Source organism: Schistocerca piceifrons, chromosome 3 (genome assembly GCF_021461385.2).
Source record: "Schistocerca piceifrons isolate TAMUIC-IGC-003096 chromosome 3, iqSchPice1.1, whole genome shotgun sequence".
NCBI classification, from domain to species: domain Eukaryota; kingdom Metazoa; phylum Arthropoda; class Insecta; order Orthoptera; family Acrididae; genus Schistocerca; species Schistocerca piceifrons.
In genome coordinates, this window is record NC_060140.1 from 754,583,069 (window position 1) to 754,610,280 (window position 27,212).

Sequence of the window (27,212 nt, forward strand, 5' to 3'; positions counted from 1 at the left end):
TGTGTCTGTGAAAGAGAGAGAGAGAGAGAGAGAGAGAGAAAGAGAAAGAGAAAGAGAGGGAGAGGGATGGACGGAGGGGGGGGGGGGGGAGTGTGAGAGGAAGTTGGCGAAAGTACGGAGCAAGAGAAGGATGGAGAAACGAAAGGAGTGCATGCGAAAGAACACCTTAATTATGGTTTCATACCAAACTATTCATTTGTTTTTCCACGCATGAGTTATCCGGGAAACGTCCACCGTGTCTGACAGCGTCAATGAGTGCGACCTAGGGATGGAAAACTGGAACGCAACGCCTACTTGATTGTCAGTGGCAGTGAATACTTAAATACTGTTGTAAAAGGAAGATAAGCATCGTCTACACTTAATGTATGCTATTTTATGACGCCGTAAGCTAGTGTTCGCTGACGGAACACGGAAGTAGTTAAAAGGCTGACACATACACGGTAGACAAAGTCAGAAGACTGGTAGGAAATTTCAATTCATGGTAAGTGAACGAAATAACTTACTTGTCGTAGATTCTTGCGATAATCAATGTAAAGGAAAAAAAATAAAGGGACAAAGGAAATCAAGAGAGGATAATGCAATCCAAATTAAAATATAAAAGAGAAACGTAGAAAGCAAGAACAAAAAATGGAAAGTGGAGACGTGATCAAGAATAAAATGCAGAGTAAATAGAGCTTTGTTTTCCTTCTTTCTTACTATTAATTTCGTACCACGTTTAAAACACAGAACTTAGTCTAAACCCGCAAGATCAAGTAATTTCCTCTGATTTTTATGGATACATTGTCCCCACCTCCAATTTTTCTACAATAAAATTAACAGCTTTATATGCATTCAAGGAAACGTTAATTTGTTTTCCATTCCTTGTTCGTCAATACGATTTTTGAAGAGTGACTTGCTTAATACTCGAGAAACAATGCACGCTTACAGCTACTGAAGCGATCAAGGTATAACAGAGGAAAGAAAGGAGAAGGTTAAGCCAATGCCCTCTGCTAGCTTTGTCCTCTCGAATAGCTCGTTAACAGCCCTTTACACCCTCAGATGCTTCCACTGACTTACCGGCACAGAGCTCGAACACACGAGTCGTTGCGTGTGAATGGAGCCTCGAGTGAAAAGATCGAATGCGTTACTATGTGTTCGGCCTGTGCGAAGGCTGGCGGCGCTTGAATTGAAGCCGGCCAGACGTGCAGACCAGATGAAGTCCTTTACTACTTTATGAATGGCACGGCATGTTTCCGGAATGCTGTGATTCAAAGATGAACGTGAAAGAACAGCAGAAAATTTCAGATAAGCAAAACTTCTACCATTTGCCAAGTACCTCAATGTTACTGTAAGTCTTCCATAAGCACTTACTGATTTGCTCATTTACGTGTCATTTCTCCTTATATACGGTGTAACATACCGCAGAAACAGAAAGAATGCCTTTTCGTCCCAGCAAGTTAAACCAGTCCTATTTTGCAATATTTAGGTCCATTAAAAGATTAACATGAGAAAACGTTACGTGTTTTAGAAGTCACCTTGTGTCCATCTTCTCCATAATGATGTCTTTCTATTCGTAACTTCCACGGCCGTAACAGAACAATTGTAAGCAATTTTAATTAGCTGCACCATGGTGGGAAAATATTCTCTACTCTTGGAATATTAAAGCTGCATTGCGTTAGGAAGGTGTAAATGCGAAGTGGTCGCTACAAACCAGAGTTGCGGACGGTCGTTGCGAATATGGTCTGCTCAGACAAACTTAAGCGAGTAAAGAACCTTTTAAAAGAGATCTCTGAGCATAGGTGTCTCTAACAGATGAATCAGTAAGAACAGTGTCGATTAACCTCGCTCCGTGGGATACAGCAGAAGATAGTTTCTCTTCCGTCCTTGAGTATGCTATTCAGACACGCCAGCTTGTGGAAGCAAGGCCGTGAACACTGAAGTAGCAGTCCATAATAGCTTGAGATGACTCAGCGAAGTCTTATCTCGTTGCAGTGTTTCCCGCGTAACGTGAACATCTATCATATTATGATACAGAATCAGACATGCCAACATGCTAGAGCAAGGCCTTGGACAACTGATGGCTCTGAACACCATGGGACTTAACATCTATGGTCATCAGTCCCCTAGAACTTAGAACTACTTAAACCTAACTAACCTAAGGACATCACACAACACCCAGTCATCACGCGGCAGAGAAAATCCCTGACCCCGTCGGGAATCGAACCCGGGAACCCGGGCGCGGGAAGCGAGAACGCTACCGCACGACCACGAGCTGCGGACTTGGACAACTGATAATACTAAAATGGCTGGGTATTTTATTATATAGCTCTCCTCTGAAGCTTCTTGTTATCTATGGAGATACTAAAGATGTTGATAATCTTTTTTTTAATATAGCAATATATGGCTTTTATCGCCATTAAATAGCTCATAAAAATTGAAATGCAGTGCGATAACCTAAAGATGCTACCCTGTGTCTTGCACGATTTGAGGATAAAACGGTAACTGAATCGCGGGTTGCTGTATATACTCCGTTTGATGTTGTGTTTCAATTCTTTACCACATGCGGGAACCTTGAGATTTACAGTTCCGTTATAACTGCTTTTGTGAAATTCTAAATTGGAATGTTGTCTCGCGGAGCGTTGTGGCGTTGCGATTGCGATCCTTGAAGTATCAACAACAGCTGTGTGGAAGATCAAAGCGCCTAGCATCGCTACAGCAGGCATCCTGGTCGCGAATATAACACTACGCGTCTGACACTCGTCGTGAAACGGTGGTGGAGCAGCCAGCGAGGCAACATCAAGTTTTGTGTTTGAGAGCGAGAATTCGTTAAGTTTAACCCAAATACCGAGAGACACGTTCCTGATCGTCCTCCACGACAGCACCGCAGCCCACAGAGTGAAGATCTTGCTCGAGGTTTTGGCCAGCAAGGGGATCACAGTCCTGGATCACCCGCCGCATTCCTCGGATTTGGCTCCGGTGGACTTCTGTCTGCTCCCCAAATTGATGTTGGCAACGAAAAGATACCGTTTAGACGCATTTAAGAACATCCAGGAAAGTAGTACTGCAGCAGTAAATGCAATTCCACAATGCGACTAGGGTGAGTGTTTCAAGGCACTTTTATAGCTATTTCAGCTGTTTATTGATTCAGGAGGAGACTACTTTGAATAAACATACTGGTTTTGTGAACATAATTGACGACTTATATATTTCATAGCCACAGCCGTAACGCAACTGGGACTTACTGCCTATAACTCAACATTATCACTATGTGGCGCTTAAGAGACGTATGCCGCCGCCTTCCTTTTTGCAAGTGCCTCGTCTCCCTGCTGGTGAAATCAGATTTATGAAAATCTGTAACCTCAACGTGGATTAGGCGATTCTGAGGGTACGCAGCCTCTCTAAGGGAGACGTGACCTTTGTTAGCGTGTATTCGGTATACGATGAACGTCAGCGACCAACTTTAGGTTCCTGGCTGCTGGCTGCTGTTGCTACTTGCTGTAATTGTTGTAGTCCGTGTTATGAAGATTTTGGTAGAGGTAAGTGACTTGTGAAAAAGAATGGCCTTTCCACTATCGAGATTCGTGACTGAAGTGAGTTTAGGCAATTAGCACAGTTGGAAGTAGTTTCATATTTCATTAACTTAATGTGTTTTGGATTTGTATTATTGTTAGAATTTCTTGCAATTCAGGGCCATCCTTTTGTGTTAAATATTGGAAGTCGCGTCGTCAATTTATAGCAGTTAGATTGCGTTGGGCTCGTATATTGTGGGTAATAAATGAATAGGTTAAGTTTAAGTTGTCTTTGTCAGGGAAAATTCTGTAGGTCAATGCTTAATAAAAAGAAACAATTAAAGAGGCAGTTTCACCATACGCTACGTGCATATCGGTCAACTCTGCATCAATAAACCTATCCATAATGCTCGCTATCACTAACATTGTCGTAAGACAAATGCGAGACCGAACCGAGCAGTATTTGTTGTGTACTACTCGTACACTCCTGGAAATTGAAATAAGAACACCGTGAATTCATTGTCCCAGGAAGGGGAAACTTTATTGACACATTCCTGGGGTCAGATACATCACATGATCACACTGACAGAACCACAGGCACATAGACACAGGCAACAGAGCATGCACAATGTCGGCACTAGTACAGTGTATATCCACCTTTCGCAGCAATGCAGGCTGCTATTCTCCCATGGAGACGATCGTAGAGATGCTGGATGTAGTCCTGTGGAACGGCTTGCCATGCCATTTCCACCTGGCGCCTCAGTTGGACCAGCGTTCGTGCTGGACGTGCAGACCGCGTGAGACGACGCTTCATCCAGTCCCAAACATGCTCAATGGGGGACAGATCCGGAGATCTTGCTGGCCAGGGTAGTTGACTTACACCTTCTAGAGCACGTTGGGTGGCACGGGATACATGCGGACGTGCATTGTCCTGTTGGAACAGCAAGTTCCCTTGCCGGTCTAGGAATGGTAGAACGATGGGTTCGATGACGGTTTGGATGTACCGTGCACTATTCAGTGTCCCCTCGACGATCACCAGTGGTGTACGGCCAGTGTAGGAGATCGCTCCCCACACCATGATGCTGGGTGTTGGCCCTGTGTGCCTCGGTCGTATGCAGTCCTGATTGTGGCGCTCACCTGCACGGCGCCAAACACGCATACGACCATCATTGGCACCAAGGCAGAAGCGACTCTCATCGCTGAAGACGACACGTCTCCATTCGTCCCTCCATTCACGCCTGTCGCGACACCACTGGAGGCGGGCTGCACGATGTTGGGGCGTGAGCGGAAGACGGCCTAACGGTGTGCGGGACTGTAGCCCAGCTTCATGGAGACGGTTGCGAATGGTCCTCGCCGATACCCCAGGAGCAACAGTGTCCCTAATTTGCTGGGAAGTGGCGGTGCGGTCCCCTACGGCACTGCGTAGGATCCTACGGTCTTGGCGTGCATCCGTGCGTCGCTGCGGTCCGGTCCCAGGTTGACGGGCACGTGCACCTTCCGCCGACCACTGGCGACAACATCGATGTACTGTGGAGACCTCACGCCCCACGTGTTGAGCAATTCGGCGGTACGTCCACCCGGCCTCCCGCATGCCCACTATACGCCCTCGCTCAAAGTCCGTCAACTGCACATACGGTTCACGTCCACGCTGTCGCGGCATGCTACCAGTGTTAAAGACTGCGATGGAGCTGCGTATGCCACGGCAAACTGGCTGACACTGACGGCGGCGGTGCACAAATGCTGCGCAGCTAGCGCCATTCGACGGCCAACACCGCGGTTCCTGGTGTGTCCGCTGTGCCGTGCGTGTGATCATTGCTTGTACAGCCCTCTCGCAGTGTCCGGAGCAAGTATGGTGGGTCTGACACACCGGTGTCAATGTGTTCTTTTTTCCATTTCCAGGAGTGTATTTCACGACCCGCCAGGGTAGCCGAGCGCGCTAACGCGCTGCTTCCTTGACTCAGGTAGTCGCACCGGCCCCGGATCGAATCTTCCCGGCGGATTAAAGACGAGGGCCGGTGTGCTGGCCAGCCTGAATGTGGTTTTCAGGCGGTTTTCCACATCCCACTAGGTGAATACCAGGCTGGTCCTCACGTTCCGCCTCAGTTACACACGTCGCAGACATTTGCAACACGTCCGCCCTATTTCACGATTTACACTCCACGCAGACAGTTGGGGTACACTGATTCTGTCCTGGGGGGTACGGGGTGGCGGCGGTAAGGGCATCCAGTCACCCTTAAAAAACTAACATTGCCACATCCGTTGTAACCACGCCGACCCTGCCATCGCTGCGGGACTATGGCGTAAGCGAAAGAAAGAAAGACTTGTAATTCACGATAAGGAAGTTGGACAGGAGAAGAAGTGATTAGTGAACACGTAAATGCAGTAAGCAGAAGTTTTGCTTAACTTGTATCTTTCTCCAAGCGTTGTGAGGAAACTTTACAAAAGAACAAACAGCAATAAAGTGCGGCTATTACAAGAAGCAAATTGAAGAGCATCGAGCAGTGTGAGGCTCCCGCTACTAAAGCACGATCGAAATGTTGAAGGCGACTAAGACTGAAGACTGTCAAAAACTGCGACCATCCTGTATCGCAGCGGCAGCGAGCGCTCACAGTTGGAGGCGCAGAAGGCGTGGCCAGGGGGCACGCATCATTGGATCCACCGGGTCCCCAGGCGACCGCTATCTTTGGTGGGAAACGTGTGTTTCTGTTGTCAACTGTGAGACGCCGTTGGAGGTGATATCGACCTGCGATACCACTGTATTGAATCGATTGTTGAGAGCGACAAGTAAAGTAGGTATTAGGCCTACTGTTGTCAAAAGCAAGTATCGCGAGTGAATGGTAGTTTGTTTCCAAACAACAGACAGACACAGGTAATACCGTAGAAATTTGCAATGTTGCTCAGACATTTTCAGTGAAATACATTTATAAAGATAAACTGGGATAAGGAATCAAACGAAATGCAACCACTCCATTGGGATCCACTGGAGACTGTGCGTCCGGTCTACCAAAATATTCTGAAAATAACCTTGCACAACCACAGAAAATATGTCAGAGTTCAGCTTCACCCTGTATTTAATTGAGCTCCAAATTAATCACGAAAATTCACAAAATCGAGAGGTCTGCTTATACTTTGTACCACATTACAACTGTTGAGAGATCGGCAGTACGAAATGCGGCAAGGCAGCTGGGGACCCACGCAGAAATGAATTTACCGGACTACGCGGTGCAGTAGACTTAATAATGAAGAACTCATCCGAAATTACAGGTTGAGAACGACTTTCTAATACGCAGAGTCCGGGAGTGATGTCATCCACCCACAACTGGTGACTGCTGCTGCTTGTAGCGCCGCACACAATGCCACAGATGGCGCAACGGCCGCCGCGGACCGTGCAGCTTCCGTAAAAACGAGAGGGCTCACCAGGTCCGCCTAGCGCATTGTCAGCCCAAGCGCTGGTCTCGACTTCCGCTTCCGGTACGGACTGCAAAGGGAAGTAAACGACTGCTGAAAATGGCGGCGCTAGCTCTGTTATAGGGAACCCTGGGATATTCGTCTTAAAAAGTCAGTGTAAAGAAATAAAGATAGTGGCACTGTTGCGTGCGTCCAGCTGGCAAGAGAACTTTCCCAAGTGTAGAAGAATGATCGTGATGAAACTTGGCGCGTGTGTAGAGGGGGCAAAACAATGCCATATATATATTTTTTTGTTTGTGCCGAATTTCACTTTTAAGGGGTAAACCACACTTGTAAAGGTAATTGGCATCCTAGGTTCAGAGGGAATACCTTCGAACCGATGATACCTACAAAACGTTTTTCATATGAAAGTTCATACGTAATTAACCTTCTCGATAACTGTGTAATCACTTTAGGCAGTTATTAGAAATTTTACAGAACACCCCATCACAATTAATTAATTTTAAAAAAATGAAAACATTTGTTGCAAGGCAAATTAAAGAAGATTTCATTATGCATACAGCGATGTATAGTAAAGCTGGTTTCTGAAACACAATTTTTTGAAAATAATACGTGCACAATGTGCTGTCAGAGTATTTTCAGCATACGTAATTAAAATACCTAAACATTCATTATTTTTGTAATTATTAATTTCACTTATATTTGTTTTATGTTCTAAATTGGTTTTACGATTTACAACATGCTTTTTTACCGTTTCAAATAGGCTACGTGTACTTTGTTTATTGAAAATAGTAAGTAACTCACTATGTGATACAAAATAATTACAATAATGAGAATCTCTAAAGAGATGCTTAAGGCATCACTTTCTCTTACATCACGCACGTAAAATGAAAGAAATTTCTTCAAATAATATACACAATGTCACCAAAAGTATTCGGACACCTGCCTGAAAATGACTTACAAGTTCGTGGCCCCCTCCATCAGTAATGCTGGAATTCAGGATGGTGTTGGCCGACCCCCGCTCTTGATGACAGCTTCCACTCTCGCAGGCATACATTCAATCAGGTGCTGGAAGCTTTCGTCGGGAATTGCAGCCCGTTCTTCACGAAGTGCTGCACTGAGGAGGAGGTATTGATGTCGGTCGGTGAGGCCTGGCACGAAGTCGACGTTCCAAAACATCGCAAAGGTGTTCTATAGGATTCAGGTCAGGACTCTGTGCAGGTCAGTCCATTACAGGGATGTTATTGTCATGTAACCACTCCACCATAGGACGTGCATTATGAACAGGTGCTTGGCTCAAGTGGTTCAAATGGCTCTGAGCACTATGGGACTTATCATCTGAGGTCATCAGTCCCCTATAACTTAGAACTACTTAAACCTAACTAACCTAAGGACATCACACACATCCATTCCCGAAGCAGGATTCGAACCCCCAACCGTAGCAGTCGCGCGGTTCCAGACTGAAGCGCCTAGAACCGCTCGGTCACACCGACCGGCCAACAGGTGCTTGATAGTGTTGAAAGATGCAATCGCCATCCCTGAATTGATCTTCAACAGTGGGGAACAAGAGCGGCTTAAGACATCAGCGTAGGCCTATGCTGTGATAGTGTACGCAAAACAACGAGGGGCGCCAGGCCCCTTTATAAAAACTCGACCATACCATAATACCACCGCCTCCGAATTTTACTGTTGGCACTACACACCCTTGCAGATGACGTTCGCAAGGCATTCGCTATACCCACACCACACCACGTTTTTCCACTGTTCAGTCGTCCAATATTTACGCTCCTTACACAAGCGAGGCGACATTTGGCATTTACCGGCGTGATGTGTGGCTTATGAGCATCCACTCGACCATGAAATCCAAGTTTTCTCACTCCCGCCTAACTGTCATAGTAATTGCAGTGGATCCTGATGCAGTTGGAATTCCTATGTGATGGTCTGGATAGATGTTTGCGTACAACACCCTCTTTAACTGTAGGCGGTCTCTGTCAGTCAGTAGAAGATGTCGGACTGTACACTTTAGTGCTGTACGTGTCCCTTCACGTTTCCACTTCACCATCACACCGGAAACACTGGACCTAGGGATGTTTAGGAGTGTGGAAATCGAGCATTCGGATGTATGACACAAGTGATACCCAATCACCTCACCACGTTGGTAGTCCGTGAGTTCCGCGGAGCGCCCCATTCTGCTCTCTCACTATGTCTAATGACTACTGAGGTCGCTGATACGGAGTACCTGGCAGTAGGTGACAGCACAATGCACCTAAAATGAAAAACGTATGTTTTGGGGGGTGTCCGGATACCTTTGATCACATACTGTACGTGACGGAGAATTCAATATAAACTACAATTCAGCAGGAATGAAAATTGTCGCTGCTAATCCTCTAAATGTCGTGATTTTTATCAGGCAGGCTTCAGCACGATAGTAAGCCTTAGAGAAGAGAACTGATTATGTAGTAGTGACTGCAAATCGATTATATTGTTTCTCAAGCGGAGATTGACACATAATCATTCAAAAGAACTAGATTTGAAAAATCTTCTCATAAAGCTCTGCCAACACCGAAAATCGTATATATATACGCCCCACAGTGGTAGCTGTGCCCTCGAGGCCTTTGAGATCCCCAGACAGAGAAGTTCAACGTCCTCAGGTGCGATGCTCTGAACGGTACTTCCTCACTGAACACTCGAATTATAACACAGATTTTTCTCCCTCACTGAGAAAGAAAATATTTTGCAAGTATCTTTCGTCGTGGTCGATGGTGTTACAAGGACATTTCTGGCTTCGGACACGGATTCTGGAATTCTTAGTCCAAACTCAACATTAGTTTCTTTTAAAACTATGAAAACGCAAGGTTGTAAATGTGAAAAAAAAATTTTTTGAGCGTCTTACCCGAAGACAAGGAACTTGTTTATCTGGTGATCCCAAAGGGCTGGACGACTGAGGCACAGTGAGTGAAATAAATAATTAGAATAACAACAATATATAAAAGCTACTTTTCTAAAGTCTTCTTCATAAGTTCGTTGCAATGATCTTTTTAATCTAGTTGCAAAATTTATTATACAGTTTTATTCCTTGGTAAAAAGTGCTGTTTTGAGTTGCATGTTTATTCTTTCTTGGTTCATGGAGATTTAGTTCTCGTATGAAGCTGATTCTTGTAGAACAAGCCGCAAGTGAACAAACCAACTTGTAACACCTACATAACATAACTATGATGTAATGTTACTGACACTTCAAATCATATGTGTAAATATTTCTGTTTTTTAAAAGAATTTTGTATGCATTCATATTTGTGTATGTTAGTTACGAAATTTATTTTCTTTCGTACGCAACTACGCTGTTACATGGAACGGGATCTTAAAATTGCAACTAGTAGGAGAAGGTAAGAGAAGTTCCAGTGTGTAGGAGGTGGACGCTCCAATGGTAAAAGCGGAGGGGTGTGAAATTAGTCCTCCAGCACTAGGACGAGTACTAGTCTCAGATGGATGCAACTGGAGAGTGAGGCGACATTTAACGTAAAGTTTATTAACTGAGGCTCAGCTGAAATTGACATTTTTGTATGGCAACGAGGCGTATTATGGATTACTACAAATTACGCTTCTGTTACCAAGAAGATGTTTTCTAGAGCATGTTGGATGACGAGCTACTGTTGCATAGACATCCACATATACATGAAAACCTATACTCTGCAAACCAGTGTGAAGCGCATGGCAGAGGGTATGTCCCATTCTACCAGTTATTAGGACTTCTTCCCATTCCATTCACGTATTGAATGTGGGAAGAACTCGCAACCTACATTTTCAGTTATTTCCAGGATGTTTTCCAACCTCTGTTTTCCTATACAGATTTTACCCTCTAAAGCTCCCTGTAGTACCATGGAAGTTATTCCCTTTTGTCTTAACAGAGGACATCCTGTCTCTTCTTCTTGTCAGTGTTTTCCACATATCCTTTCCTTTCCGATTCTGTGCAGAACCCACACTCCTTACGTTATCAGACCACCTAATTTTCAACACCCATTTGCAGCACCACATCTCAAATACCTCGATTCTCTTCTTTTCCGGTTTTTGCACAGTCAGTGTTTCACTATTATACAGTGCTGTGCTGCAAACGTACATTCTCAGAAATTTCTTCCTCAAATTAAGCCCTACGTTTGATGGTAGTAGACTTCTCTTGCCCATGAATCCCCTATTTTCCAGTGCTAGTCTGCTTTTGATGTCCTCCTTGCCTCATTCGTCACGGGTTATGTTGCTGCCTAGGTAGCACAATTCCTTAACATCATCTAATTCGTGACCATCAATCCTGATGTTACGTTTCTCGCTCTTCTCATGTCTGATATTTCTTATTACTTCCGTCTTTCTTCGACTACTCTCAATCCATATTCTGTACCCTTTGGAGTGTTCATTCCGTTCAACAGATCCTGTAATTCTTCTTCACTTTGACTGAGGGTAGGAATGTCATCAGCGAATTTTATCATTGATGTATTTTCGCCTTGAATTCTAATTCCACTCTTAATGATTCTTTTATTTCCAAGTAATTAATCTAACTCATCCTGCCCTCACGATCCCTATGAGCGATATATGGGGGTTGTAGTAGATTCCTAAATCATGGTTTAAAGTGGATTCTTGAAACTTTGCAAGTAGATTTTCTCGGGAAAGTTTACCTCTATCTCCAAGAGTCTTCTATTTCTATTCCTTCAACATCTCTGTGACACATTTCCACGGGTCAAACAAACTTACGGCCATTCGTGCTATTCATCTTTACATATGTTCAATATTTCCTGATAGTCCTATCTGATGAGGGTACCACACGCTTAGCAATATTCCAGATAGGGTCACACGTGTTATTTGTAAGCAGTCTCCTTTGTAGACAGACTGCACTTTCCTAGTATTCTACCAATAAATCGAAGTCTACCACCTGCTTTATCCGAGACTGTGCTTAGGTGATCATTTCAGTTCATATCCCTACAAATTGTTAAACGGTATTTGTAGGAGCTGGCCGATCCCATTTGTGACTCACTGTTGTTGTAGTTATGGGATACTACGTTTCTGAACATTTAAAGCAAGTTGCCAATCTTTGCAGCACCTTGAAATCTCATCAAGATCACACACTCACACACACACACACACACACACACACACACAAGCACACACACACACGGACGCAAATTACAGTCAACTACATTCAACAGAAACAATAAACTCACACTCTCGAAAAGAGAAACGTTTCCTATTTGATTGCTGAACTTTCCCCTCGGGGTCTTCGATCCAACGATGCCATAAGTCTTTACGTGTTTCTCAACAACGTGTCAGTCAAAAGACAACGCGTCTGACACTTACCGTGGTCCTTCCTAGAGATGGGAAAAACCAAACGATTAAAACCGATGCCGGTATTTAGTTCCGACTAACCGATGTTTTTGGGTATTTGTTTGGTCTCGGTTATGATTTTTTTTTCTTTTTTCTTTGCTAATGACCAGAGAAAAAACCGACATAACAATTTTCTATAGCAGCAGTACTAATATTTCTGGTTTTTAAATGAATGAACCATTTTTTTAAAAAAAAACGAGTAAAGCTTACTGGTAAAATTTCCATTGCTTTCAAATATTGTGTTATTATAGGACACACGAAAAGCGGTCAGCACTCTTTTAGTAAAAACGCCGACTGTTGGAGACTAGCAACAAACACGTGATATAATCGTTATGGAATTGCTAAAGACAGTATTGTACCTGTTGCCGTGTGGCGTGACCTGTTGGACAGTTCCGCTATGCGAGTACGTGCATTGTGCAAAACTTACCCCCAGCTGTTGCAGATGGTTCAAATGGCTCTGAGCACTACGGGACTTAGCATCTAAGGTCATCAGTCCCGTTGAACTTAGAACTTCTCAAACATAACTAACCTAAGGACATCACACACATCCATGCCCGAGGAAGGATTCGAACCTGCTACCGTAGCGGTCGCGCGTTTCCAGACTGTAGTGCCTAGAACCGCTCGGCCACACCGGCCGGCGATGAGAAACTAACAGTATCCAAAAGTCATCTACCTGTGACATTTCTCTCCCGATGTCTCCACGCCGGCCTCCTTCACGTTCGCCAGCGTTTCTGTAGACTATGAGATCGATTTCTGCCACAGCCCATATCAATCGAGATCTCCTACTTCTTCACCTACACTAGAATTTTTTCAGCCTCTGCTCGAAGTCTATCTTTACTACTGGAAACAATAGCAATAAAACACCGAAAGTCGGTTATTTCAGAAACGGATTATTTTGAACGCTTTTAACATTTGGGTTAAAACGGAGACGAATAAACGGTATTACAGAAAATCGCTTGTTTACGCTATAACTGATATCTCTAGTCCTTCCTCGTCTCTCGAGACCCTCTTCTGCGCTTCCATTCGCTACGCCTCAAAGCTCTTTGGCTGTTGGCTGTTCTTTTCGAAAACCAGAGATTAGTAACAGAAAGAGCCACAACAGGGGTACTCTAAAGAGCAACCAAAATGCAACTGAAAGGAGTCACATTTGAAACATTATGCTTTGTGTTACGGGAAATTCAGTAAGACCAGCCCTTAGGTCACAGAACAATTTATTTGAAACTGCTCATATAAATCTTAATATTGTTTAATAACCCGACCCCAAGTACATGTGAAACAATGCTTAGTTAAATGACAATGATTTGACACAGTTTTATTTAACTATACAACATGGAGCTTTCTTCATCAGGTCTCAATTTGCACATTTGCATCTTCATTATGCGGTACCTTAAACTGCGTTACCTTGCAATGACGTCTCTGATCGAACGAAGCACAATTACTGAGTCGTTAATGTTCTTCTGTGGAGAACTTATATAGTATAACGTACTGCTGAAACACGTCGTGCCACTTTCATGTGGAAATACAAAACGTCTATAATAGAAAGTATTGTGCTGATTTAGGTGAAATAATAATACAATGTCAATTTGTAAAACATACAATAATAAGTTTCAATTTGTTGTACACTGTCTTTTTTAGAAATTTCCCTCTCACGTTTGGAGGAGTCATAACATACGGCGCATTCAAGTGATCTGCACCGTATTTGCAATCAGCATGAATGGGAAAACGTTGTCAGCAGAGACAGCTGGGTATTGTAGATGCAATGGTGTCACGACTTTTCTAAAGATTACTCGGAGAAGTAGGATAGCTCGCATAACACACAGAAAATCAAACGTCATCTTGTGCTTGTACGGAAAACAGAATCCAGTCGTAAGCGTCTAAAGATATGCGGGAGATAAGAAAGAAGCGGGAACAGGGCTGTAATCTATCCCTCAAGTTAGTCAGTCTGTATGACGAGCAAGCAGTAAAAAATACCATTGAGAAATTTGGAAAGAGAATTGAGGTTCAGGGAGACGAGATAAAAAAATTATCGTCTTTCGTCGTCATTGTAATTCTGTCAGGTGGGAAAGGACCCGGAAGATCAGTTGAACGGAATCGATAGTTTCTCAAAAGGGCTAAAGTACGAATACGAACAAAAGTGAAACAATGGTGATGTAGTGTAGTCGAATTAAATCAGGTGATGCTCAGGAAAGTAGACAAGGAAAAATAAAATATTCAAAGCAGTAGACTTGTTTGAGATTTGGGGGAAAAAGTGACCGTATTACATTGAAGCACGGCTACGGTATGTTGCTCATTTTTACATAGGGACCGTCTAATCACAACTCAGTGAAACACAATTTTTGTGCCATACTCTTTTCTCCTTTATTCTTTGGAAGACATCTTCAATGGAATATTTTTTTTTATACTGTTTGGTTTACATTTACCGTGATATTATACACAATCGACAACGAAACTACAAAAGTTCAGCCATGATGAAATATTGTTCGTATTTCTCATTTCTTGAAAATGTAGAAATTAGATTTCTTAGCTTACCCTTCGTTTTAAATAACTACCGTCTGATAACTGATTACCTTGGAAAGAGGAATGGAGCGGAGAGCATTCAGCCTTGTTGTGTCAACTGACCAGCTACTAGATTGAGAGGTAGCGGCTCCAAGGTAGGAACGTCGGCAACGGACGGGAGTGCGGTGTGCTAATCCCTTGACCCTTTACACTTTTTCCGATGACGAATGAGGATGACACGGCGGTCGGTCAACTATCGCGTTTTCTTTAGGGCCTGGTGGAGGGATTTTCACTTCCTTTCGTTTCCCGAGAATTGAAGGCATTAGTGCAATAACCAGGTATGTCTAGTTCTGACCGGAAATAAGATTTTACATCCATTGTGGAGTCTGAAATTTCGTCGGAAGTCTGGCGCAAAAAAAAGACCTGTCCGTAATACGAATTCGAATAACATAGGGAATGGACTTGTCAATGTGGGGTGTTTGAGGCAAGAAACGGATATGTCCAGGGCTTGCCTACTCATTGCACCAAAGCGTAGTCAGATTATGGTATGCAAAATACGTCCAAGAACTTCACTACGGTTGATGTTACAAAAGATCTATATTTAGACTTCTCATACCGCCTAAAAGGCTGTTTCGATCTAATATTAATGGTGCCGATGTTCAGAAGTTTACTGGTTCACAGTGCAGGTTCTCTGAATACCCCAACGCGTAGAAGCATGTAGTTCGCTGTAGTGCGTCATTATCACAATTTATTTATCATGAATTCGTCACTCAGAAATCCTCAAATACATTGAATTTTTCTGTGGGGAAACTTAATAAAGTGCATCTGTCAGTTATAGCTTGAAAATGTAAAGATGCTCTGAGACTTCCCAAGAAATATGTGCGAGCCTTAAACATGGAATTTTATAATGGTTATGACTGTTATCAGGATATCCTTATTTTTTTTTTAATTGTCAGACGGCTGATAAGAATTCAGTAATCTGTAAGTGCTACTAATTGTTATTTCTTTAGTTATTACCATATTCTTTAGTTGTTACCATATTCAAAAAAAACAAAGTTGTTTGGTGCAAGAGCGAGACAAGTCCACGTATATGAGATTCAATAATTAATGTAATACATCTTTTCCCGCTCATGTCATAGGATACTACGGTGTGTTAGTCATCCAAATAAAGATGGGGAAAAGATAAGAACAATTAAAACCTTTTTCTAATCTATGGACAGTTTCTTGAGTTTTACACTAAATTATGCAAACGTGCCTTGCCCCGTTATTGTACCAAGGCCTTCAATAGTTTGCTGATTGTATTTATTTTGGCACGGTTTTGTGATTTTGTACTTATATTTGAATTAACAAGTTCATGTACGTTTTTGTTCATGTCTCCGTAATTTTATAAGTGCTATCGCAACTTCAGTTTTTTTTTCTTTTTCTTTTTATGAAAACTGTTAACTGTGTGTCCTCAAGAGCCACCTGTCAGTTATAAGTACCAGATAGCGGCGGTCGCGAACACGCACGTGCAGCAATTGTCCCCTACTGGTTTCACGGGCTAAAAGTCATGCTTTGAGCAGCTTTTGGATGATGACAAACTACCCCTACATCGATGTTGTCGTCGTTAACACTGCACTTAGGTGTAGTTATAGCGTAAAGAAAGCAGGTTTATTAATATTTTTTTATAAAAACGTACGTTTTTGAAGTATTTTTACGATATTTTCAACTTACCTGGAAGGTTATTTTTCAGTTTACTTAAGTTAATCTGGAGATTGTTGCCAATCAACCGAAACCGATGATTATCTAGTCATTATTGCATTATACTATAATTAAGACAATGAAAATTTATGAGGATGATGAGTCCAGATCGTAATAAATGAGGTTCTGGAATAAAAGAAAAGGCGTTGCCCACAAAAGGCAAGGTTAAAGCTTTTGCTCCCGATCTGGCACACAGTTTTAATGAACTAGCAAATTTTGATAGCATGTAATGTAAATTTAAGTGTTAGAAAGTCCCTTCCGAGAAGATCTGTCCAGAATGTAGAATTGTATGACAGTGAAACGCGAACGATAAGCAGTATAAACAAGACCACAATAGAAACTTTTGAAACATGGTACTACAGGAGAGAGCTGATTATTGTATGCGCAGAGCAGATAGCTAATAAGGAAGCAGTGTTCTGAACTAGGGAGAAAAGGCTAACGTATATGACGGAAGGAACTGTGGTTCAAGTTGATGTAGGTTGCAGTAGTTATTCAGAGATAAATAGATCCGCACGTGATAGACTAGCGTGTTGAGTTGCATCAAACCAGCCTTATTGGGAAATACCACAACAAGAATAACGACGTCCCCTCCGGAGATTTGCGGCAGGCCATTCCATTCAAAAGTGGGCCAAATGGTTATCCTGAAACAAAACGAGGTGCGTCGCAAACACGTGCAGGGTTTACTGGTTTCTGTGGCTGCGAAGTATCGCAGGGAAAGCGCAGCGGGTGCTTCGAAGTTGTGTTGTAACTACAGTGACGGCGGATGGTGAAAATAAGATCTCTGACCTCACGCCCGCCGCAAGCGCACCGGGCTGAAGAAAACAGACACGCCGCGGCGGAACCATCGACTTAATTGAAGCAGTGTGCGCGACTTCTGAAATGCCAGAATATTACGGCACTGGCTTATATACATAAAGCGTAATGTCAAGGCAGACGAGGGGCATGTCCCGCCCGTCGTCTTCTTTCCCACTGTGCAGCCGACACTGCTTCTCCAAGAATTACATACCCCGTTCTACGTAACCATGCCTCAAATATCTCCATCTTCCACTTTCCCGAAATATATTCAGTTTCACGCAAACTTGTTTCTCTAATCGTATTTTACTGCAGAATGCACTATGTTACTGAGTCTTGGTCTTGAACGGCATAAACTGTAGAATGGCACACACGGGGATACCCTTACGCCAGCCGTTGACGTCTCCCAGTTGATGGAAACGATCGTCACTCTGATACATATTTGTCGACATTGGCCTAAAAATGTCATTCTCTATAAGGCCAAACGTGTTAACGGGTAATGAATACTTCTCCATAATACCTTCAATTTAATTCAACAAGCTTTATTCGCTCTTTTCATTGCTGTGCTTTGGCAAGAGTTGCAGACAGAGACAGGAGACCATCTTTAGTTGGCCAGAGATACCGCGACATTTCTCAGACAATATATTTTCCTCGAGTCTATTAAATATATGGGATCAATTGAAGAGATGTACAAGAAGGACAAATATGACATATAATAAAACATTACTTGTTTTCTGTCCGTTTACCAGCATGAGCCCAGCCTTTCATTTTCATTGAACTGAGAATGACAAATAAACGTCACGTTCTTTTTCTTTAGTGTTCCATGTTTCAGTCGGTAAAAACTGATCACTGATACACTGAAGAGCCAAAGAAACTGGTACACTTGCTTAATATTGTGCAGGGCACCCGCAAGCATGCAGAAGTGCTGCAGTACGACGTGGCATGGACTCGACTAACGTCTGAAGTAGTGCTGGAGGGAAATGACACCATGAATCCTGCAGGCTGTCCATAAATCTGTAACAGTGCTCTTCTGAACAGCACGTTGCAAGGCATCACAAATATGGTCAATAATGTTCATGTCTGGGGAGTTTCATGGCCAGCGGAAGCGTTTAAACACAGAAGTGTGTTCCTGGACCCTTTCTGTAGCAATTCTGGGCGTGTGGGGTGTCGCACTGTCCTGCTGGAATTGGCTAAGTCCGTCGGAATGCACAATGGATATCAATAGATGCAGATGATCAGACAGGATTCTTGTAAGAGCCGTATCTAGACTTATCAGCGGTCCAATATCACTCCAACTGCACACGCCCCACACCATTACAGAGCCTCCAACAGCTTGAACAGTCCCCTGCTGATATTAGGGTCCAGGATTCATGAGGTTGTCTCCATATCCGTACAAGTTCATCAGCTCGATGCAATCTGAATCGAGATTCAGCCGGCCAGCCACCAGGGGCACACGAGTGGTCCTTCGGCTCCAAAAGCCCATACTGATGATGTTTCATTGAATGGTTCTCACGCTGACACTTGTTGTTGGCCCAGCATTGAAATCTGCACCAATTTGCGGAAGGGTTGTACTTCCGTCATGTTGAACTATTGATTCTCTTCAGTCGTCGTTAGTCCCGTTCTTGCAGGATGTTTTTCCGGCTGCAGCGATGTAGGAGATTGGATGGTTTACCGGATTCCTGATATTCACGGTACACATGTGAAATGGTCGTATGGGAAAATTCCCTCTTCATCGCTACCTCGGAGATGCTGTGTCCCATCGCTCGTGCACCTACTATAACACGACGTTCAGACTCACTTAAATTTTGATAACGTGCTATTGTAACAGCAGTAACTGACCTAACAACTGCGCCAAACACTTGTTGTCTGATATGGGTATTGCCGACTGCAGTGCCGTATTCTGCCTGTTTAAATATCTCTGTATTGAATTCGCATCCATATTCCAGTTTCTTTGGCACTTTAGTGTATATAAGGCGTTTGATAACTTGGGACTCAAAGCATAGAAGGCAACAAAGACGGACCACGATGAATTTACTCAGAAATATGGAAATGTATTTGTGCAATGTGTAACCACATTCAGAAAGACCGGTTTTGAAGTCCTAGCTCACTTCTCACGCCAATGTAACATGGTGCTGATGACTTGTCCGTATAGCTCAACGAGCCGCGCTCGTTTACGACAGAAATAGAAGAGACAAATCGGAAGCGGGACCTCGCAACGGGTTAACGACCTTTTGTCTGGTACACCGGGCAGGATGAGTGTGGTTTTCATTCAGTCTTCCATGCTCTGTTAGATCAATGGTGGGCTGGTCCCAAATTTCCACTTCAGAAGATACGTTACACGAACACTTAAGAAAAGATAATACAAACAACACAAATTTACGCGAATCAAAGACAGGCGGCGCAGAGCATCGATTGATTAATGTGACGACAGGAGGAGTATCAGGTCTTAAAGTTATAATGAAACAGTTTTACCAAATCTTGACAACAACGCAACCCCCACGACGGGAAAAATGATAGGAAAGAGAGATACATCTGTATCGTTGGATTTATATTGCACTTTTCTGAATCTTCATAAATACGTTTATACCCCACATCTAAAGGGTGCACACACAACAACGACACACTCAAAACCACAACGTTACTGTCCCTGAAGCAGGATTTAGAACTACGGTCTCCTGTTTAACAGCTCCTCTCCTTCTGCCACAGAGTATTTTCCTCCTTCCCTCCCTGAATTCCTGCAGCCCCTCCTCGGCTGTTTTCCTCGCCCGTCCCTTCCCTCCCCAGCCCCCCTTCAGAGGGCCCCCCCCCCCACCCACCTCATCTCCCTTTCTTTACCCTCCCCCTATCCTCCTTTTTTCCCTTCTCCCCCCCCCCCCTCTGGCAGGTCCTCTCAGGCTATTATTCGTTATCAGTGTGAAGCGTTAGTGTTGTGTTTCGGTGACATTATACAGTGTCATCTAGTGACGTGGTTTTCATTGTGGGCTCGACCTGTTTTTCGTCCATGACTGTACCATTCTACGCCGTCCATCACGTGGCTGTTTTCATCGTTCTACGACTTTCATGCTCCGGCCGTACTTTGCCTGGTGCCTTTTAATCTAGTGTGTGTTTTTTATGTAACATAACTTTTTTTAGGTTTTCAGACACTGCTTTGTTTGCTTTCGTTTCTTCTGTTCCGCCTTTTTTGCTTCTATATTCCGCCATGTTTTCTTCTTTATATTGTTTTACATGTCCTCCAGTCTATTTACGTCTCTCAGCTGAAGGGCAGCGCTTATTCTGCTGCCAGCCCCCCCCTGATGTGGAATGGAAATTACAATAAAGGAAAAAACATGTTTAACAGCCAACTCGAAACAATTACGGCTGGGAAGTGAAAAAGACATTAACTGTTCGTAACTATAAAATTTATTTCACTCAGTGTTGCATCTGTAGTTGTAGGCGGCGGATTCCTCAGAAATGGCTCAAATGGCTCTGAGCACTATGGGACTTAACAGCTGAGGTCATCAGTCCCCTAGAACTTAGAACTACTAACCTAAGGACATAACACACATCCATTCCCGAGGCAGGATTCGAACCTGCGACCGTAGCGGTCGCGCGGTTCCAGACTGAAGCGCCAAGAACCGGTCAGTCACACCGGCCGGCGTCGGATTCCTGCTGGATATTTGTACTACAAGTACAAAGACTTAGAGTTGCAAGGGGAAAATTTATTAATTTTTACAATGTTTAGATGTAGTCAAAGCTGTTCTGTTGGATTTACTTTAAGTTAGTCTCAGGGAATATTGTCCTCGGTTCTGAATGGTCGCTTCTAGTATCTGATGATAGTAGCCCTGGCCCTCCAGGTTCGTCGAACCATCGGCGTATCTTTCCCCTGTCTTCTGCTGGGTCTCTGCACGTGCCCTCTCATATAGAGGTCCGGAAGTATACTAACTGCTGCGTTGTGGGCGCGGTCATTCGCAGCGACCTCTGTCTTTATACATGACGCCGCCGAACAGTCTCGCGGCGAGTGAAGGAGAATACGGAGCTAGAGTAACGCTCGCAGGCAGCCGATCTGCAGTTATCTTACTCGGCTTCCTACATAGCGGCGCTCATGAAGCGTTATGTGCAGTCGGAAGGGACACTGCCCGTCCAGCAGTCAATCTTCACACAAATACACTGCTCATTTTTAAACCCCGTCATTTTCCCCTGTTGCGACATAGGAGTGTGAAATTTATCTATAAGGTGCCTACAACCTTCCTCTGTAACTTCATACTGAAAAAGCGTGGCGCCACGAGACGCCAACATCGCGTTCGGTGACGCTTTAGTCAGCAAGGTGCGAAAACGGCGCCAAAGCCCAGAAGTTCCTATGAGGACTAAGTGGGTTACTGACGTCACATTGGCACCAATTTCACTACAGTTTTGCCCAACGCCAAGTGGACGTGTCACACGATGGTAAGGTCGTTTCGCCCCCCAGCCTTTCACCGCATCTCACTCTTTCTCACGACACCTCTGCAATGAAGGTCAGAACCACGACGCCCAGTGATTAAATTTCGCGATTTTCTCGTGGGTGGTTGAGGAAACTACTTCAGACAACCACCGCTCAGAATCGACCCGAAAAGTCCTCAGGAGAGCCACAACAGCCCCAATGAAACTACCGTGTCCCTCGGTGCGTTCACCACCACAGCACACTAGAACTGAGTGGCGGTGGCGCTATAGCGCTGCTCTAACGCCTGTTTGCGGAGTTTGAGGGGTGTCGAAGGGATTTCCTGATCGCATGCGCCTAGTAATCGGTCAAGGATCGTTTCTATACATGTACATTTTTTAAATGCTCAACAAAGGTGGTCAGCTGGCACCATGGGTGTTGCCCAACTAGGGATGGAGGTCTTAGAGGACCCTTTTGCGATTTTATTCATGTACGTGTCAACGCTTCCCACTACGTTTAAATTTTATCGAATGGTTTTGACCAGTCCCCGGTGGTTCCACTATGTATAATACAACAAAAACCGCGGTCGCGCTACGCTCCATCATGTGGCGGGTGTTGCAGCCCTACAGTATCCTAAGAATGAAGCGTCCGGGGGGGAGGGAAAAGGGTCATCAGTCTCAAAGTCTCAAAGATTGTTAAGATCGTCGTTTCGTTCCGTGCAACATCACACTGCAGACTGTCGTTTTAGACCATGATATGTGTGCAAATAAACGCTCCAAGGGAAGAGGTGGGTTCATGGGCGCCTTTTACGTCACCTCCCGAGGCCTTTTCGGTCGATTCTGAGCTGTGGTGGGTCTAAAATGTTTTCTTCGGCCACCAATAAGGACACATCGGGTTGTTAACGGTCGACGTCATTGTTCTGATCTTCATCGCAGAAGTGTGAATAGAAGGTGAGGTATGGCGAAGGGAGGTTGGACAACTATCTCATCATGCGACACGCCTACAGTGGCACTGGGCAGAATTGTGGTGGAGTTTAGTTCAAATGTGACATCATTAGCTCACCTTACACCTTACCACATGAACTTCTGCGTTCTCGCCTTTTTTCTCGCTTTTGTCGATACCTTGCTATCTGAAGCCTCGCTGAGTGCGTGGATGACGTCACAGGGTGCCATGCTTTCACACCATTACACAGAAAGTCTGTAGGCACCTGTGGGCCAAATTGCAAACTTCTGCCTCACAACAGGGGAAAAAGTCGGGATCTCAAAAATGACCTTGCAATTCTTTTGCGCAGTGTAGTTTAACCTCATAGTTGACCCTATATTTACGTTTAAATTTACGAAAGTCAGCATATTTTGTCTTACACAATTTTCTCAAGGTTATATAATTTTTGTGATAGGAATTATTTATAAATCTATCTTTACTATTTACCAAGGGAGTAAAGATAATACTCAAAATGGTTCAAATGTCTCTGAGCACTATGGGACTTACCTGCTGAGGTCATCAGTCCCCTAGAACTTAGAACTAATTAAACCTAACTAACCTAAGGACATCACACACATCCATGCTCGAGGCAAGATTCGAACCTGCGACCGTAGCGGTCGCGCGGTTCCAGACTGAAGCGCCTAGAACCGCTCGGCCAAAGATAATACTGTTTCGAAGTTTTAGTTGGTGTAGCATTCCTGAAAAATGACAGACATGGGCAACGTCACTGGACATTTCTCACACTCAAACGGTATATCACTTTTTATCTTTCTTCTTTGCACACTACACAGTATCAGGAGGGTGTTTTCTTGATGCAACTGGAGAGGATAAACCTAGCAAAATCTGAAAACGATTGCTTATAACTCGCAAAATATCGAAAGATATAGTTTATGTTTTACACAACTAAATATATCGATTTCTCAGCTTTCCAACGGCATATAACATGTCATTCTGTCTATTAAAAGAGAGGAGGAAATACTAAGCAGAAGTTATAGCTGCTCAGTTCGTCTCACAAGCGGCAGTGTAAAAACGTTCTTGAAATCTGTGACCCTCTGCGAACAGGCTGCACGAGCCACTGAGTTAATCGACTTACCGGGTTCGACTGAGTAGTCATTATAATAGCTTATTAAGTAGTCAAGATTTCCAATGGACTCCCCCTAAACGAGTGAAGTCTCATGGAAATTTTGACCTTCACCACGCCTTGACGCAGCTATATGCCAAGAAATATTTACAGGCTGTTAATAATTACTAGTCACTCTAAACTGGTATAGCTATTATACAGTTTATCGATTGAAATAAACTTTATAGGTTACACTAATGTGAACATTGACGTTCTCTGCCAACAACGCGAACGAAGATTAACGCGTCCTTTCTAAGTCTCTGCTGTCAGAGCTTCGTCACTGATGATAGATTCTGTCACTGATCAGCAACGTCCATGCTTCAAGACGATGGATTTACAGCGACCGTCGGCAGCGTAGCACGGAATGTGGAAGTAATTCGATAAGAATCGAACCTCACAGAGTTGGCAGATCAAAAAGTTTAAAATAGATACCCATATACAAATTGATACCTGTCTTGGTACTGCGATTATTCCCACTACAATTTTTTTCTTCCAGTGGGAATGTCCGGTTGTCTTCTAATGATTATCGTCATAATCGAGAAACTTAGAAAAAAGTGAGGTCAGTACAAACAAGTTAAAATATGGGATTCAGCTTTACTAGGGGTTTGTTCCGTAGTTTCTTCCGTTCAAGGACAGGGGCAGTTCGTGTGCTTACGTTAAATTTCATATTATCTCGTATTATTAACGTTCCGGTTCGAATCATTCGCTGTTATTAGCTGGTTCACGTATCTGAATGAGAAACGTGATCCGTGTCTTCTAAAGGCACATCGTTTCACGTGAGAGAAATTAGTATTTCTGTAGAACGAAGTACCCTGTTACAGACTTCGTAAGGGATTTCGTACTTAAGTGTGGAAATGCTTAATTTCGCTTCTTAAATTAATTTACTACGGACGTATGTTCACATAAATCGTCTTGTATCTTTTAACTGAATGGAACACTCTATCGATTTACCTCATCTGTTCGCGGAATATATCAGCGACGGGGAAGTAGTATTGCGGGTCAGCCGCCAGATGGCACAGCAGGCGCAGGCGGCACGCGTCGGGCTCCACCTGCAACACGAACGGGAATAGTCATTTAATCTCTCCGCTGACGAAGTAATTTCCAGAACATCTCATTTATTTTAATATGTGTTACGTGCACCCAGGGTCAATAAGAACGAAAAGCGCTACAGCCATTAGGACAGATACTCTGTTCTGAATACACAAATTTCAAAACGTTTGACATGGACTTTCAGCAAACCTCGTAAAAATAAATTGTTGAATGTTTTTTGCATTCCATTCCGACTTTTAATACTTCTGTCACTTCCTCCGTGTCTCAATGTGCCGTCAAAATAGCATACACAGGAAATCACACTAAAATATTATAATTAAAAGTAATCAAAATGAAACTAAATAAAGATGACACCATAATTTTGACCGATAAAGTTACTAATGTCTTACAACTTAAAGGCATTCGTTTTTCTATTTTTGTGGTTACTTTCAAGTTTTGATGGTTTGTATCTTCTAATAATTATTCATCTCAGATGAGATATCTCGAACAAAATGTCCTCCATGCCAACCAACGTGGAGTCCGAAACAGTCGGTCATGTTCAACCAACCTCGCGCTTCTGCTGCAGACTGCCTGAAACCAATGGATCGAACTAAGAGATAGATGGAGTATTTCTTTACTTCCGAAAAGCATTTAACTCACTATTAATAGAGCCTTATTAATGGAATTATGGTTTTTCATCAGTCTCCAGATTGGTATCATGCAGCCGGCCACGACTTCCTTTTCTGTGCTAAACTTATCTTCGAGTACGTTTTCCTCCCACCTCGTCGATTTTGTGTTGGATACTTTCCGATATCTGTTTTTCTCTACTGATTTTCCCTCTGCCAGTAATTTACAGAGTATGGAACTAGATGTCGGTATCACATAAACGTCAATGATTTTGGTCAGTTAAAATAACAGTTTCAGGAGAATCATAAAATGATCTCTGAATAGTTTCCTGATCAACCACAAAAATAAAGATATCTATTTTGTTTCTTGAAATGAATCTGTTCCTCTTTAGTTCCTTGTTCCAAAATGGAAGGTGTTCACCAGAGAAATACACTGATTTTTGTAGATCTGACAATATTTCACGAATTACAACTGAAATTTTAATTTTTGAATTGTCTGTTGTTCTTGCAACGCCACGACGGTGTGGCGATTGAAACGGCATCCTAGATATAATTTGTAAATTCTGAATGGCACAATACCATGTACGGTAAAGCAGAAAAATCTCAAGAAACAGATAACAATAGAACGAAAGGAACACAACAGTCTATACATATATTCCTTCCCAACTTTCTTATATCCTTGGTATTTTGAGAAGTTGTCGGGTATCACATGAAATTTTGCCACGACGGCTCCTTCGGACAAAAGCGACGTACGTTCGCCTCCTCAGTGGTTACGTTCACTGGAATTACAACAAATACGATGACAGTCATGAAGCTTACTACTAGTACTTTCTAGTACTCTTTTAACTATCGGTTTCGGGTTATGATTACCTTAATTTTACTACACATAATTTCGTCATGATTCTCCGCATACGATGCGCATTCGGAAGGCTTTGGCAAGTCACGGGTGGATTTATCAGTCCATTGACAGTACTTACTCAATCATTTGGTATTCATAATTTCTGAAAAGATAAATTTTAGTTAGAAAATTAAGAGACCAGAAGATAGCAAATATGCGACGAACCCTGCAATGAAAATGTCGTAAACAAATAAAATTGTCATAAAATGATCCCGTACTAACAGAAAGTTTTATTGCTTTATAGTTACTGAAGTTATTATTATTATTAAAAGGAAAAAACGGAAAAAACAAAAGAAAGAAATTTTAAAAATTATTATTTACTCCATTTTTCTTCCTGTTTTCTTTTCCTTTCTTCTGCCCATGTTGTTCTCGATTTCTTATTTCTTCAACTTCAAAGCTTTCTAAATTTTGTAATTTATTCTTAAAAAAACTTTATTTTCATTACTTCCGAATCTTTGATATTGTTTTCTTCTAGATTATATCTCTAATCCATGCTACTGTGGATCACTTTTTTTCCAGAAATACTGGAATATTTGCTTCGTGAACCTGTTCTCATTCATTCGGTAGAGATGTCCAAAGCTGATTTATTTTCTCAATACTTTCGTATATCTCGTTACTTCTCAATTTCCGAACATTTTTAGTTTTATTGCACTCACAGTTTTTCTAATAATCCATCTTTCAAGTACCTTTATTCTTTCCAACTTATAGTTCATCGTTAACCATTCACATGCACATAAGCATTTTGGTCTTACCACTGTGGTATAGTGTTTTAGTTTTCTTTCTCTAGCTACGTACGTTTTGTTGCTTTTTTTTGCCAGATCGTAAGCTCTTTCCATCATATCATCATTACTGTTACTGTTATTATTATTATTATTAT

At 42.9% G+C, this 27,212-nt stretch overlaps 1 protein-coding gene across 1 annotated transcript in view; it reads right to left on the reverse strand.

Annotated features, from left to right (window-relative positions):
- LOC124789857 overlaps positions 1–27,212 on the reverse strand; it is an 858,265-nt gene that overhangs the window by 138,475 nt on the left and 692,578 nt on the right. The window contains exon 4 of the mRNA XM_047257370.1: positions 24,734–24,831. Within this exon, the coding sequence (XP_047113326.1) occupies positions 24,734–24,831 (98 nt within the window). The remainder of the gene's footprint in view (positions 1–24,733; positions 24,832–27,212) is intronic.